The sequence below is a fragment of the Bos mutus genome, chromosome 8 (assembly GCF_027580195.1).
Source record: "Bos mutus isolate GX-2022 chromosome 8, NWIPB_WYAK_1.1, whole genome shotgun sequence".
NCBI classification, from domain to species: domain Eukaryota; kingdom Metazoa; phylum Chordata; class Mammalia; order Artiodactyla; family Bovidae; genus Bos; species Bos mutus.
The window spans coordinates 67,790,447-67,807,676 of record NC_091624.1 but is presented as its reverse complement, the minus strand read 5'-3'; the positions used below and the strand labels follow the sequence as shown (position 1 = coordinate 67,807,676).

General features: G+C 38.1%; 1 protein-coding gene across 1 annotated transcript in view; it reads left to right on the top strand.

The window, feature by feature from the left end:
* The window catches only part of PGM5 (phosphoglucomutase 5), a 212,700-nt gene that overhangs the window by 26,085 nt on the left and 169,385 nt on the right, over positions 1-17,230 (top strand). The window contains exons 3-6 of the mRNA XM_005900017.3: positions 2,917-3,063; positions 6,178-6,303; positions 12,884-13,074; positions 13,673-13,827. Coding sequence (XP_005900079.2) covers positions 2,917-3,063; positions 6,178-6,303; positions 12,884-13,074; positions 13,673-13,827 — 619 coding nt within the window. The remainder of the gene's footprint in view (positions 1-2,916; positions 3,064-6,177; positions 6,304-12,883; positions 13,075-13,672; positions 13,828-17,230) is intronic.

Below are 17,230 nucleotides of genomic sequence, written 5' to 3'. Positions count from 1 at the left end.
TGTGCTGCAGTCCACGGGGTTGCAAAGAGTCGGACATAACTGAGCAACTGAACTGTACTGAAGATAATGGAGCAAGGATAGCTAAGGGACTTGGGATAAATAGAGATGTTTTCTAAAAGGTCCTCTGGGGAATTTGTTGAGGATACCTGAGGAATTGTGGGGATCAAGGTAAACTTAAGCAGCCTCATTCTTTGGGGTAACCAGTTTGGATTGTTTCACGACTGCCTTCAGCAGCACATGGGAGTCTGGTAATGGCAGCAGTGGAGCAGATGATGGTGGTGGGGAGTGACAGTGTGGGCACGGCAGAGCAGCAGGAGAGCTGGTAGTTGTTAAGAATGTCTGAGTTGACATTAGATTCTTAGGATTCAAACCCACCCTCTGTTATACCAGTGATGTGACCTTGCTTAAAGTCATCTCTTCCAAGTTCAGTTTCCTTATTTGGAAAATGAAGATATTAATAGTTCTCACTTCATATACTTTTTGTGTGTGCTAAGTTCCACATAAGGCATGAAATGTGTTATGTGTAAATTTCAACAAATGTTGGCTTGTCTTATTATTCTAACAACGAACAGAAAGGCTCAAATGCTAGACCATAGGGTCCTTCTGGGATAATAAACCAGTGAAATGAGAATGGACCAATAGTCTGGGAGTAATCAAGTGATGATGGACTTCTGTATAGGAATGGAGAGCAGGTTCAGCAGGAGTATGGAGTAGAAGTAGGGTAGATAGAAGATTAGGAATTTGTGGAATGAAGATACTCAAATTTGATATTTTTGAAATAAGAATTTCAAGAGACAGTTTCTGGCATGACTGTACTAGGAACTGACTTAAATGAAGAAGAAGTCATTGGAGCGGAAGATGTTAAGAACTGGGAGGATGTAAAGAGATAACAATGGAGAAGGGAATGGCAACCCACTCCAGTATTCTTGCTGGAGAATCCCATGGATGGAGGAGCCTGGTAGGTTACCATCCACGGGGTCGCAAAGAGTCAGACGTGACTGAGCTACTTCACTCACTCACTCAAAGAGATACAAAGGATTTTGATGACCTCAGAGGTTATCAGCATGGCTGACTGAGCAGCATCTAGCTGGTTACAACTTGTTTTACTTTTGGAAATCCGTGTGCTTTGGCATAACAAACTCAGACAGAGACTTTTAAAATGTGATGGAAGTATCCCAAGAACATAACGCAGTACCTGAGGGATATTCATGTGTCATCTGGAAAGCTTAAAAAAAATGCAAAGATAAGTAACTCTATTGAATTTTTTAAGTTTTGCAAAAGAATGAAAAATGTAAGGAGTGAAGTTGAGAAGGACTATGTTTATTTCTTTGTGGTCTTCACTTTTCCTGTAGAAGAACATGGGGGTATTAAAATATATTAGGCTTTTTTCCATCCAGTGAAATGGTGCTATTGCTATTCCTTTCCCCTCTCTCCCCACTTCATTGAGGTGTAATTGATATATTAAAAACCTGTACATATTTAATGTATGCAGCTTGATGAGTTTGGTAATTATTCCTTTTTATATGTTCAAGGAACCTTTTTGGGAGGTGATAACAGTGAAATGGGCTTCCCTGGTGGCTCAGTGGTAAAGAATTCTCCTGCCAATGCAGGAGACTCACGTTTGATCTCTGGGTCAGGAAGATCCCTTTGAGAAGGAAATGGCAACACACTCCAGTATTCTTGCCTGGAAAATCCCATGGGCAGAGGAGCCTGGAGGGCTACAATCCATGGGGTCATGAAGAGTTGGACATAACTTAGTGACTAAAACAGCAACTACCGTGCTATATTCTAAGGCAGCACTGTCTAATAGAAATATATTGTAAGCCATACATGTAATTAAAAATTTTCTAGTAGCCACATAAAATAGTAAAAAGAAGCAGATGAAATGAATAAAATATTTTATTTCACTTGATATATCCAAAATATTATCACTTCAACATGTTACTATAAAATTATGAATATAATCTATTCTGGTTTTATACTATTCAAAATTTGGTGTGTATTTTATAATTATAGCACATGTCAGTATAACTAGTCATATTTCAAGTGTTCAAGAGCCACATGTGGCTAGAGGCTATTGAATTGAATAGCATAGTTCTAAGGGCTGGGATAGAAGAGAAATCAAGAAACAATTGCAGTTCAATGGAAAATTGTAACTAGTGAGTGAGATCAATACACAAAGCTATCTATCTGTCAATCATTTATATTTTAGATCTTCAATCTACTTATTTACTTGATTCCCAAACTTACTGAAAAAAATCCAAAGTAGCTTGCAGTAAGATATAAAAATTAAAAAGAAAAAGGAGGGCAGCTATTGATTTTATGTTCAATTCATTTAAAGCCTATCACTTCACCTTAATTGTCAACTTGACCTTGTGAAGATGTGCATCAGATATTTTAAACTTCACTTTGAAAACTTGGGAGTCACTAGAGAGTATGAGTTGGGAAAACTAACGTACCCTGGTCAACTTATACACCAAATAGGCAGCAGACCTGGGAGTAGAAGTCATACTTTCTCTGGGTGCACTTGGGAGGCTGCAGTTTAACCCTGGAGTCCCTCACTTCTGTCAAATGCATATCCTGTTTGTGTCTCATATCCTGAATAAAGCTGATGACATAACCAGGTCTCCCTGGCAGGTGTGCAACTATTTTTAGGGAAGACGTCTCATTGCTTAGAAGTGGATTAAAACAAAGCAACATGTGGGTTATTGGCCTGCATGGAACAGGTGAGGCTGGCCCCGTTTCCTCCAGAGTGGATGGATAAGAAATACTGAAGCCATTTGAACTGTGAACTGTTGACTGTTGTCTAGAACACAAAGAAATCTTGCTCCTGCTTGGTGGAGGAAGAGCTAACATTTCTCTGATTTATTTTTTATGCAAATTTATTTTTGGTGGCGTATTATTTTCCAATTTTAGGTCCTGCTCCAGATGTCGTCTCAGACAAAATCTACCAAATCAGCAAAACAATCGAGGAATACACTATATGCCCTGATTTGCGAATTGACCTGTCTCGACTAGGAAGACAAGAATTTGACCTGGAGAACAAATTCAAACCATTTAGAGGTAATTGGGAAATTGTATTTTGAAGAAAATTAGAACTCTGTGGATGGAGGTGACATTTTTTCTTCAGGGGAGAGCACATACAAAAGTGATGGAATTATCAATTTTAGGAGTGGCACTTGATAAATAGATATAAACTGAGTGTGGTGCAGAGGGAAATGAGAGCAGCCAAGATATTTGGAACTGGCAACTTTCAACAACTGCTTTCCAAATTCTATCATTTTTGACATAGGGAACATTTCACGGCTGACTCTTTTACAGTGTTCCAAGAATAGACTGTGAATTGCCAACACATGTCTTTACTTTTCTAAGCAATTAAGGTGAAGATGCTGAAATACTTTAGATAATTAAAAAGAGACCCAACAAGGTAATGGAGTTATTGAAATTTCCCATGGAAGATAGGTGTTTCTTTTCCAAGCTAGGATCATGTAGTTTATCTTGATTCAATTCACGGTTGACCACCTGCTCTATACCATGCTCCATGATAGAAGATTTTACAAAGGAATTCACTAAGTACCAAATGGATTTAGGAAAATGGTTCAAAAATTGAAAACCAGGATGAAGTTGCCAAAAGTATTATCCTGTATGGTAGAGTGAATAAAATTTCTAAGTCCTCAGATTTAACCTTTCAATTTGTAGATTAGTATTGAACCATGTAATAACATTAATACCAAGTAAATGCATATAATTATTCACCCTCTATTTTATCCTGTTGCTTTCTCCTAGAAGGCATACAAGTAGCAATAAAACAAACTTTTTTTTTTAACTCCTTCAGTGCCTCTATCAGCTTAAATCCAGTTTGTATTAAGATGGTATCCTTATTTTACAAGTAATTTATTTAGTTCAAAAGGTGAAATACCTAGTTCATGGCCACATGGTATTTTAGGGACAGAGAGGAGCTTGAAATATACTATTTGGAGACACAGTGTTGGGCCAACTCTTCCAGTTTTATTGGAAGATTTTGAGTCAATTGCTTGCTTAGCTAGTGAGCAGAAGTTAATTGAAAGCCACGTGATACTTACAGGATGCAATGATTCCTGATTTTATTAATCTAGTTGGGAGTATTCATACACACAATGGCTTGACAGCTAAAAGCAAGGGATATTTTATTTAACTAAGTGATTTAAGTATACTTGATTACATATGTGTGGATGTACTGGAAAATAAGATGACAGAAAAAGCAGGTATTATTATATTGTCAGGAAGAAATTTTGTTGGTTGATTGAATCTTCACAGTTGTATTAGTTGTCCAAGAGACCCAGATCTTTGGTGGCTCAGATTCAGGACCACTGTTCCAGCTACATTGCTCGCTTGGTGAGTTTTCTACAGGGCTGCAGACACCATGAGGTAGAGGGAGACATTCCCTGGTCTCAAGAATTGGAAAACGATTGGGATAATTTATGTGCTGTATTCTTGCTATTTAAATGTTGAGCAAGGCTTGAGTTAATTGGAAACAATTTAGTCTTTGGCATTTCATCTTAAAGGATGAAGAGCAAGAACTATGTGATGTGAGCTTTCAGTTTTCATGGAAATCTACTTGCTTCCTTGTTTTTTTACATTTTTGTTTGGTATTAATGCTATTTACCTGCTATAAATACCAAATGTATTTAGGCAAGTAGTTTAAAAGTTAGACCCAGAATGAAATTGCCAAAAATATTATGCTATGTTGTAGAGATAGTAAAATTTCAAACATATTCACAAGCCATAACCTTTCATTTTATAGATTAATTTTTTATTGTGATAAAATATATGTAACGTACACTATGTTAATAATTTTTAGATGTATTTTGTATAAACTTTTAATTAATTTATTTTATAGATTAGTATGGGCTTCCCTGGTGGCTCAGTGGTAAAGAATCCACCTGCAATACAGGAGACGCAGGACATGCAGGTTTGATCCCTGAGTCAGGAAGATCCTCTGGAGAAGGAAATGGCAACCCACTCCAGTATTTTTGCCTGGAGAATCCCATGGACAGAGGAGCCTGGTGGGCTATAGTTTATAGGGTTGCAGAGTCAGACACAACTGAGCATAGATTAATATCCTCCTCCTATTAAAGATGATTAAAAACTATCTGTGTTCTTGAAAAAGTTATTATATTTGAACTTGATTTAAGTGCAATGAAAGTATTTTTAGTGTGTATTTGACCAGATGAAGGGATATTTTCATGTTACGTATAAAATCTCACCCACTAAATATTACACCTAGATTTATTAAAAATTATTAAAGGTGGATTGGTAATATCTTTAGTGCAGGTTTAAATGTTTCAAGGTTCCAAAGTAGTATGTGTTTGAAAAATTTGAAAAACAGCATACATAAGTTTCAAAATTTAACTACAAATTTCAAAAGCAGAGCTCATGGACAAATTTTAGTGCCTGAAATAAAATATTTATTATTTCTGGGAAAAATATTTTCTGGTTACTAATTATGTACTGATCACCAAGTTTGAAAAGTATGATGTATTCTGTGAAATAAATGGAAAAGACTTGATTTGGTTGTCTGGTCATTGGGTGGTGCAAGAGAGCATGTATGTTTAATGAAGATTTCTAAATATCTGGCACTCACCCTGAACCTGGTAATAGACTGGGCACATGGGAAACTTTACACAAACTCAGAAAAATATCCTTTATCACCAATTCAGAACCTGAATCTGCTTGGTACCATGGCATTTAGAAAGTAGGGTTCACTGCTGAGGTTACTTCTTGAATTGTTTCAGGCCAGCTGAGTTATTTTTTGGCCAGTCCCCACAGGAGAGGCAATGGGTTTTGCCAAGATGCCTCTTAGCATCAAGGTGTTTGCAGTTTGTGGGAGGGAGGTGGTGGAATGAGAAAAGTGGGGACAATAGGCATAGTTTTATCTTAATTACTTTCTTCTTGTGGTTGATTTTGCACTTGCAAAGAAGAATTTGCAACTTGATATTTTTTATACCATTTAATCATCTGTGAAGTTTGTAGCATCTTGATTGTGCTTTGTGATTTTCTCTGCAAATGGGCACTTTGCTTCCCATGAAAATGTGTGGGGTTATGATGGGATTGTGATCAGAATTTCATGCTTTTTTATGCTTCCAAGAATCCCTCATGGATAGTCATTGGTGTCTCCTCTGGCTTTCCTATCCATAGTGGAGATAGTGGACCCAGTGGATATCTATCTCAACCTCCTTCGGACCATTTTTGACTTTAACGCCATCAAGAGTTTGCTGACCGGGCCCGGCCAACTGAAGATCCGAGTTGATGCCATGCATGGAGGTAAGCATGTGGTCTTCTATCAAGTGGTGAACAAGAAATGGTAAAGGAGACCTCAGTGTGTGTTGGGTTTCTGGGATTATAAGGAAGGTTGGATTCATAGATATTCACATGACATGTATACGTTCAGATAGATATGTGGGATACTCTGGAAGGCTTCAGGGCTCTGATCTGTCTTTTTTGATGCAACTGAAAAAAAAAGCTTGAGCATATGATTTTCAGGCTATGCCTGTTAGAGTGTGGAATGGAAATAGCAAGATTGTAAATTAAAAAAATTTTGATCACAGTACATAGTTTAAAAAGTCAGATAGTTCATAGCTTGCTATGAAAAAAATCCTTCACAACTCCTTCCCCCAATTTTCTACTTTCCAGGGTCAGTCTTTTGTTTTGGGGAGGGGGATGGTATTTATCTCTCTATTGCTAAATACTATGAATATACTGCTCCTTGTTGATTTTTCAGTCTGAGGTGTTACTGACTTCATACCATGGAAGATGAATCTGTAGTTCTTTTTCACTGTCTCCACTCACTAAATCCAAGCACACTTCCTTAAACAAGTTCTATCATCATTTTGGTAAGATCAGTATGCAATGTCTAGATTATCATAACGTGGTTGAGCCATGCAAAATACTGTAATTATATTTTCCTTTCGGCACAACTTTTTAACTTCTTTGGAATTAGTAGTCATCTTGTTTTCTCATTATTCAGTTTTTGTGAAGTGTATTTACCACTGTTAACCCTCATACACTTCTAGTGTCAAATCTTCTCTCACTTCACTGTCCTGGAGACCTGGAATCTCTATCTGCACTGGTAGTTCTGTGAGCTGCTGTTGTCCTGAAATCTCCACTTAGCATCATCCTGTAATTCCCTTTACGCCTTTCTTATGTTGACTCTCCTATTTCTGGATCCTTTGCCTTTTGCTTTCTTGATTTACTCCTACATTTTGGAGGAGCACATTCTCCAGTTACTCTGTGAGAGAGAGCTCATGGGAGGTAAATGTTTTGAGTCATTGCATGTCTGAAAATGCCTGTTTTCTCTGCTCATTCTGAATTGGTATTTATCTGAATATAGATATCCAGGTTGGATATTATTTTCCTTCAAAAGTTTGAGAGAATTGCTCTATTGTCTTATAGCCATTCCTACCAAACTCGAGAAATCTGATTTTTAATTCATGTTTTGAAATCTTCCCTTTTTTCTTTTCTAGAGGCTTTTGGGGCCTTTGGTATGTGTTCAGTGTTCCTTCTTTTCACAACGATGAGTCTTAGTGTGGGACTATATTTCCCTATTGTGCCAGGCACTTGGAGGATCCTCTGAATCTAGAAACTTATGTCCTTTCATTCTGGGAAATTTTCTTGCATTACTTCTTGGATGATTCCTCCATTATTTTCTCTTTCCTTTCTCCGTAATGGCTATTGTTTAGATGTTGACTCTACTAGACAGATCTTTTAATTATCCTATTCTTTCCCCCAACACCCATTTTTCTCCTCTTTGTTTTGTGCTACTTTCTGGCAGATTTCCTCACTTTAGCTCCAAGTCCTTCCATTGTTTTTCAGTTCCACTGTCATATTTTTAATTTCCCAAAACATTTTTTTTTTGTTTTCCAAATAACTCTTTTTAAAAATAACTTCCTATTCATGTTTCATGAGTACCATATCTTTTTAAAATAAGTCAGATGTATTGAGGTATAAAATTTATTTGCAGTAAAACTGATACTTTATTGGTATATAGTTTGATGAAGTTGGACAAACATGTACAGTAATGTAACCACTCAGACAGTCAAGGTATAGAATATTTCCCTTGCTTCCACAAATTCTTTTCCATCCCTTGAAGTTTAACCTCTCCTCTTTCCCCTAGACCCTGGCAATCACTCATCTGCTTTTTGCCCCATAGTTTTACCTTTTCCAGAAAGCCATATGAATGGAAACATACAATATGTAGCCATTTTCTTCAGGCTTTTTTCACTCAGCATAAGGTTTTAGAGATGCATTCATGGTGTTGTATGTATCAGTGGTTATTTCTTATTACTAATGAGTAGTATTCCTTTATATAGATGTACTACATTCTGTTTATCCATTCACCATTTGATACAATTAGGGTTATTTCTAGGTTTTCACTACTATAAACTGCTACAGACATTTGTGAAAAAGTCTTTATAGGAATATATGATTTCCTTGTTTTAGATAAATACCTAGGAGTGAGATTGCTGGGTCATATAATGTGTATATTGAACTTAATAAATAATTGCCAAACTATTTTCCAGAGTGACTACCATTTGCACTAACAGCAGAGTATGAAGGCTCCAGTTTCTCTATGCCCTCACCAATACTTGGTATTCTCAGTCTTTTCAGTTTTATAGGCAGTCTGCCACATCTTGTTGATCTCTATTAGGATATGACTGATACATACTTTAAAGGATGTCTTCTCCCTGTGTAGTTTCTCTTTCTCCCATGTTGTTCTTTACTCTGTTTGTTTGGTCTCATATTAAAGAGTGAATTCAGTTTAGTCACTCAATCATGTCCAACTCTTTGCAACCCCATGACTGCAGCATGCCAGACTTCCCTGTTCATCACCATCTCCTAGAGCCTGCTCAAACTCATGTCCATCTAGTTGGTGATGTCATCCAACTGTCTCATCTTCTGTCATGCCCTTCTCCTCCTGTTTTTAAGAGTGAGGTGCTAAAAATTTTGCTGGGAGCTCTGAGCCGACATGTGGAACTTATCTTCCAAGGGCTTTACTCTAAGGTTTTCTTCCTGGGCTGTTTTGTTCTTTCCTATTCAGTTCAGTTCAGTTCAGTCACTCAGTCGTGTCCGACTATATGGGACCCCATGAACTGCAGCATGCCAGGCCTCCCTATCCATCACCAACTGCCAGAGTCTACCCAAACCCATGTCTATTGAGTCGGTGATGCCATCCAACCATCTCATCCTCTATCGTCCCCTTCTCCTCCTGCCCTCAATCTTTGCCAGCATCAGGGTTTTTTCAAATGAGTCAGCTCTTCACATCAGGTAGCCAAAGTATTGGAGTTTCAGCTTCAACATCAGTCCTTCCAATGAACACCCAGGACTGATCTCCTTTAGGATGGACTGGTTGGATCTCCTTGCAGTCCAAGGGACTCTCAAGAGTCTTCTGCAACACCACAGTTCAAAAGCATCAATTCTTCGGCACTCAGCTTTCTTTATAGTCCAACTCTCAGTTCCGTCCATGACTACTGGGAAAACCATAGCCTTGACTAGACGGACCTTTGTTGACAAAGTAATGTCTCTGCTTTTGAATATGCTGTCTAGATTGGTCATAACTTTCCATCCAAGGAGTAAGAGTCTTTTAATTTCATGACTGCAATTGCCATCTGCAGTGATTTTGGAGCCCCCCAAAATAAAGTCAGCCACTGTTTGCACTGTTTCCCCATCTAGTTGCCATGAAGTGATAGGACCGGATGCCATGATCTTCGTTTTCTGAATGTTGAGCTTTAAGCCAAGATTTTCGCTTTCCTCTTTCACTGTCATCAAGAGACTCTTTAGCTCCTCTTCACTTTCTGCCGTAAGGGTGGTGTCATCTGCATATCTGAGGTTATTGGTATTTCTCCCGGCAATCTTGATTCCAGCTTGTGCTTCTTCCAGCCCAGCATTTCTCATGATGTACTCTGCATATAAATTAAATAAGCAGGGTGACAATATACAGCCTTGATGTACTCCTTTTCCTATTTGGAACCAGTCTGTTGTTCCATGTCCAGTTCTAATTGTTGCTTCCTGACCTGCATACAGGTTTCTCAAGAGGCAGGTCAGGTGGTCTGGTATTCATATCTCCTTCAAAATTTTCCACAGTTTATTTTGATCCACACAGTCAAAGGCTTTGGCATAATCAATAAAGCAGAAATAGATGTTTTTCTGGAACTCTCTTGCTTTTTCAATGATCCAGCGGATGTTGGCCATTTGATCTCTGGTTCCTCTGCCTTTTCTAAAACCAGCTTGAACATCTGGAAGTTCATGGTTCACGTACTGCTGAAGCCTGGCTTGGAGAATTTTGAGCATGACTTTACTAGCATGTGAGATGAGTTCAATTGTGCGGTAGTTTGAGCATTCTTTGGCATTGCCTTTCTTTGGGATTGGAATGAAAACTGACCTTTTCCAGTCCTGTGGCCACTGCTGAGTTTTCCAAATTTGCTGGCATATTGAGTGCAGCACTTTCACAGCATCATCTTTTAGGATTTGAAATAGCTCAACTGGAATTCCATCACCTCCACTAGCTTTGTTCGTAGTGATGCTTCCTAAGGCCCACTTGACTTCACATTCCAGGATGTCTGGCTCTAGGTGAGTGTGAGTGATCACACCATAGTGATTATTTGGGTCATGAAGATCTTTTTTGTACAGTTCTTCTGTGTATTCTTGCCACCTCTTCTTAATTTCTTCTGCTTCTGTTAGGTCCATACCATTTCTGTACTTTATTGAGCCCATCTTTGCATCAAGTATTCCCTTGGTATGTCTAATTTTCTTGAAGAGATCTCTAGTCTTTCCTATTCTATTGTTTTCCTCTATTTCTTTGCATTGATCACTGAGGAAGGCTTTCTTATCTCTCCTTGCTATTCTTTGGAACTCTGCATTCAAATGGGTATATCTTTCCTTTTCTCCTTTGCTTTTCGCTTCTTTTCTTTTCTCAGCTATTTGTAAGGCCTCCTCAGACAGACATTTTGCTTTTTTGCATTTCTTTTTCTTGCAGATGGTCTTGATTCCTGTCTCCTGTAGTGTCACGAACTTCTGTCCATAGTTCATCCGGCAATCTGTATCAGATCTAGTCCCTTAAATCTATTTCTCACTTCCACTGTATAGTCATAAGGGATTTGATTTAGGTCATACCTGAATGGTCTAGTGGTTTTCCCTACTTTCTTCAATTTAAGTCTGAATTTGGCAATAAGGAACTCATGATCTGAGCCATAGTCACCTCCTGGTCTTGTTTTTGCTGACTGTATAGAGCTTCTCCATCTTTGGCTGCAAAGAATATAATCAATCTGATTTCGGTGTTGACCATCTGGTGATGTCTATGTGTAGAGTCTTCTCTTGTGTTGTTGGAAGAGGGTGTTTGCTATGACCCGTGCATTCTCTTGGCAAAACTCTATTAGCCTTTGCCTTGCTTCATTCTGTATTCCAAGGCCAAATTTGCCTGTTACTCCAGGTGTTTCTTGACTTCCTACTTTTGCATTCCAGTCCCCTATAATGAAAAGGACATCTTTTTTGGGTGTTAGTTCTAGAAGGTGTTGTAAGTCTTCATAGAACCGTTCAACTTAAGGCTGGTTATATTCCACAGAAATATAACTTTGGGCTGGTTATATTCCGCAGAAAGGGCTCTTTCTGTTTCTTGCCTTAGCATTATCTGACCTAGAGGGAAGAGAGTTTCTCTTTCCAAAGAGTTTGAAAATTGTTTCTGGATTTAAGCCTCACTGCCTAGCTTGTACCATGTGTTCATCTCTGAATCAGTCACTCTGGTTGAGGGATGGAGGATTGGTAGACCTAGGTCACCTCCCTAGTTTTGGGGGAAGTAGGATTCAGCCACACTCAGATTACATGAACTGAGATGGGAAAAGGATTGGTTCTCTAAAGAAGACCCAAAATACTGCTATCAGAGGAAAGGAAAATGGGTGCTGGGCAGGCAAATCAAAGTGTGTTCACTGTTTGTGGTTTGTATTCTATTAGTTGAAAATAAACGGAAAGTGGAACTTTTATGTATTTCAGCCAACAGGATTACATGCTTGTCCCCAAATGTGCTGTGTGTTCTACCTCAGGTCCCTTCCCTTGCTCACAGTGTTCTTTGCATTTGGATAGCATCCTTACTTCTGTCAAATTTATATTCTCCCATGTTCTCCCAGAAATGCTGCTCCATTTTGAAGCCTTGCCTATGGTCATTTCTCTTTTAAGCTGTTGGGTTTCTTTATTTAATAAATACATTACACATTGAATTGAACTAGTTGTACAAGTCCAGTCACTCACCTGCAGATGTGACTCATCCCACTGCCAGGCTGAGAGCCCAGACTGAGAGCACTTTGTGTTCCTGGATACCCTCTGTTCTTCACATAAGAGTTCTGGGTTAGGCACTCCATGAATGTGTGTTGAACTGGAAAACACAACTCCTTAGCATTTATTTTGTAAAATGTACTTAGTTGTATATGCTTCAGTGGTTGGCAATGTTTAATTATACACTTGGCAAAGTTAAAACATCTGTAGAGACAAAGAACATCGCTAGAGCCTTTAAGTGCTTTTGCATATATTTAACTAATGATTTTAATATAAAAAGTAACAGCCCATGAATTATTATTAGGTAGTTGATTTCTTTTTGGCAGTATTTTCGGAAAGTTTTGGAGAAAAATTTCATGCAGCTGGATTATTGAATACAACTTCTATATGCCTAACATAGTCACTGGCACATAGATGCTCAGTGAGTAGTAATTGAAATAACCATTTTTCTGTGCTTGAAAAAACTTGTAGAATTTATCTTCTTTTTTCTTGTGCTATGAAGTAGCCTTCTTCTAAGAAGAACAAAACACCCTTGGGGGAGGAGTTCTGCAAAGATCTCACATTGCTGTGTATCTTTTTTAAGTTATGGGACCCTATGTGAGAAAAGTTCTGTGTGATGAGCTGGGGGCCCCAGCCAATTCTGCAATCAACTGTGTTCCCCTGGAAGATTTTGGAGGGCAGCATCCTGACCCAAACCTGACATATGCAACCACCCTTCTGGAAGCTATGAAAGGAGGGGAATATGGATTTGGAGCTGCATTTGATGCTGATGGGGTAAGGAGGAAAGCTTTCTGCCTGCTGATCCTTTTGATGTATAATGAGCCAAACACTGGAAACCAGAGAATTATTGAATACCTCTGGGGCTGACACATATGGGGCATACGAACCTTAACTGGCTCTGCATCTGCCCTTCTATTTAATGGCCTAGTATTGCACGTAAATAGCCATTACTTTTCTTTTTCCAAGTAGCAGTATGTTATAAAGTTGTTATTTCTTTTAAAAAATTCATGCAGTACATCTTTATTTATAGCTGATCTTGTTGAGATCACCATGTTAAGAAACCAGCTATTTTAGTAATAATCTCTGTTCTCCATTATGTTTGGGGGAAGTGTGAATGAAGAATGTAGAGGCTACTAAAGCCTGAGGAAGTCATCCACATTTCGACAGGTTGGATATTTTCCTAGTGGTGTCAAGATCCTGGGCCCTGCAATATTCAGGGATTTTAGTTTCCCACGCCCTCTTTGCCCTCTTTCAAGTGGTTTTACATTGTTTAAATGTGAGGGTGGCAGTAAGTGCCTTGTGATGATGATGGGAATGGACTGCTAGCAGCAGATGCCTTTGCCTGAACATTTTCACACATTCTTTCCCACAGGACCGTTACATGATCCTAGGCCAAAATGGCTTCTTTGTGAGCCCTTCCGACTCCTTGGCCATCATTGCCGCCAACCTCTCTTGCATTCCATATTTCCGTCAGATGGGAGTCCGAGGGTTTGGAAGGAGTATGCCCACCAGCACAGCCCTCGACAGGTAAGCAAAATGTCACTGTGGAAAACTGCATGACAGGCCTCTGATGTCATTGTTCCCTCTGCTGTGGCTATCACTCATTCTCCCCTCTCACTTTGGGAATATATTGACTTTAGAGATATGGGAATTTAGAGACATGGTATAGTTAGTAGAAGTGTGAAAAATCAGGTGGCCTGAACTGGGTTCTGCTACATCTTAGCTCTCAGGAACTTGGGAGACTTATTTGATTTCTGTGTCTCTGTTTTCTTATCTTTAAAATGAGCATGATAATAGTATCATCCTTACATGATTTGAGGTAGGAATGAGGTGATTCTTATAAACCATGTAACAGAACGCATGGTTCATAGTAAATGCTTCATAAATGTTGGGTGAGAAAACTTACTAAATATGTAAGCAAGGTAGAAAGATCAGATAATATTATTTTAAAATGCTCACCTATCTCAGGCTTCCCTGGTAGCTCAGCTGGTAAAGAATCCGCCTGCAATCCAGGAGACCCCAGTTCAATTCCTGGGTTGAGAAGATCCCCTGGAGAAGGGATAGACAACCTACTCCAGTATTCTGGCCTGGAGAATTTCCTGGACAGGGGAGCCTGGCAGGCTACAGTCCATGGGATTGCAAAGAGTCAGACATGACTGAGCAACTTTTACTATATCATCATTAGTTCTGTAAAAACAGGGAAGATAAGTTTGTTGTGAGAATGAAGCAAGATACACATGGAAAATGCTCAACAGGAGACTCGGTAGATAACAGTCTAAGGTTTCTTTCCCTGGCTCTATCCATCCATCTTTTACCTTATCTTAGAAAACAGTGAATTTCAGAGTCTAATATTTTCAAGCAATGTATATTATTGTGGAAGCAGGATTTGTTCATGATGGAAAGTTAAAAAAAAACAGAAAACTAGGAAAATGTAAGCAACTCTGCCTGAGCCGCTTATGTTAATTGATAAATGTATATTCCCCACTGAATCTCTTTATATACATATATATATGCATAGTTATAAATCATATATAACATACATAATATGTATAATATATATTTGCCTTTTTGTGAAACAGAAAAGAGATCTGAAAGTACATACTGCCTTGTAACTTTTTTCCCCATCAACAATCTCCAAGTCTGTTAATACACTTTGTCTTAATACACTTTTATATCATCTAAAACCAAGATCATATTCAAATTTCCCCAAGTGTCCTTGGAGTGTCTTTAATGGATAATTTTGCCCAAAGCAGCATCCTGTCTAACATCATACATTGCATCTGGTTGTCACATCTCTTAAGTCTTTTAGAATCTAGCATAAGCCTTTTATCTTTTAGTTAATGATAATGATTTTTGAGGAGACCAGACCAGTTGTCCTGAAGAATCTCGTCTTCTGGATTGTGAAGTTATTTTCTCATGGTGTTACCATTCATTCAATCATTCCTGAAGTAAATTTTATATGCAGTGAAATGAGTTAAGGGTACAATTCAATGAGTTTTGGAAAAGGTGTACATCTGGGTGACAACCAATGAAAATAAGATATAGAACATTCCCACCACCCCCCAAAGTTCCTCCTTCCAATGCCCCATTGTTGTCATTTCTTCTGCCATATTTAGGCTTTGCCTGTTCTTGAGCTTCACAAAAATAGAATCATATACTACATATTTGTTACTAGTATTTTCATTTAATATATTTTTTTATTCATACACATTCACTGAATTTGTAACTAGTCCATTCCCCTATGTTGCAGTATAGTAGATCAATGCATGAATATATCACAATTTATTTTTCCAGTATCCTGTTGATGAACATTTGGGTTGTTTTCACTTATTAGATACTATAAATCATGCCATTATAAACATTCTTACACATGTCTTTTTGTGTATGCATCTACATTTCTTCAGTTAATATCCAGGAGTAGAATGCTGATTGTAGGATAGATGTATGTTTAATTTAACAAGAAACTGCCAAACTATTTTCCATTTTATACTCTTATTTGCAACGTGTGAGAGTTTTAGTTGCTTTATGTCTTCTACAACATTTGGTGTTATCAGTCTTTTTTATTTTAAGCAGTGTAGTGAGTGCAAAATACTGTTTCATTTTGGTTTAAATTTGTATTGTTCTAGTGATGTTGAGCTCATTTTCATATGCTCATTGTCCATTTATGAACTTCTATGTTATGTACCTGTTCGAAATATATTTGCTCAGTTGAAGGTGCATTATTTGTCTTTTTGTTACTGATTTATAGAAGTTCTTTATATATATTCTCAATAATAAGTTTTTTTTTTGTCCATACTGCCAGCTTTTGGGATCTTAGTTTCCTGACCAAGGATTGAACCCAGGCCCTCAGCAGTGAGAGGCCTAACCACTGGTCCACCAGGGAATTCCCTGGATATAAGTCTTTTGTCATATATATGTATTACAAACATTTTCTCCATGCCTGTCACTTCCCCACTCAAATTCTTAATTGTGTCTTTTGATGAGTGTGAGTTTTAAATTTTGACAACGTCCAGTTTTTTTCTTATATAATTGTGTGCTTAGTCACTCAGTCATATCGGACTCTATGCAACCCCATGACTGTAGCCCACCAGGCTCTTCTGTCCATGGGACTTCTCCAGGCAAGAATACTGGAGTGGATTGCTATGCCCTCCTCCATAGGATTTTCCCAACCCAGGGATCAAACCCAGGTCTCCTGAATTGCAGGTGGATTTTTTACTGTCTGAGCCACCAGGGAAGCCCAAGAATAGTGGAGTGGGTAGCCTATCCTTTCTCCAGGGGATCTTCCCAATCCAGAAATTGAACCAGGGTCTTCTGCATTGCAGGCAGATTCTTTACCAGCTGAGCTGCCAGGGAAGCCCTCATATAATTAATATATACTTTTTTATCCTCTGTAAGAAATCTTTGCTTATGCAGAGGTCAAAAAGATGTTTTTTTCCTGTCCTTTCTTCTAGAATCATTGTAGTTTTAATTTTGCATTTAAGTCTTTGAGGATTTTGAATTAATTTTTCTGTGGTTTATAAGGCAGGGGTTGAGGTTCACTTCTTCCCTATATCCACTTGTTATTGAAAAGAATTTACCTTTCCCTTGATGTGTCTGTCAAAAATCAGTTGACCACATATATATGTGAGTCTGTTTCAAGATTATCCCTTCTGCTCCATTGATCTATTGTCTATCCCTATGCCAATATTTCCTTGTCTTGATTATTGAAATTTTAAAGTAATTGTTTAAGTCAGATGACTCCCCCAACTCTTATTTCCTTTTTCTTCATATAGAAAAAATTATATATCTAATGTCCTTTGCATTTCTATATACATTTTAGAATCAACTTGTTATTTTCTACTAGGGCCTGTTGCAATTTTGATTGAAATTGTGTTGAGTCCACAGAGCAATTCTGGAAGAATTGCATTTCAATAATATTGAGATTTATAGT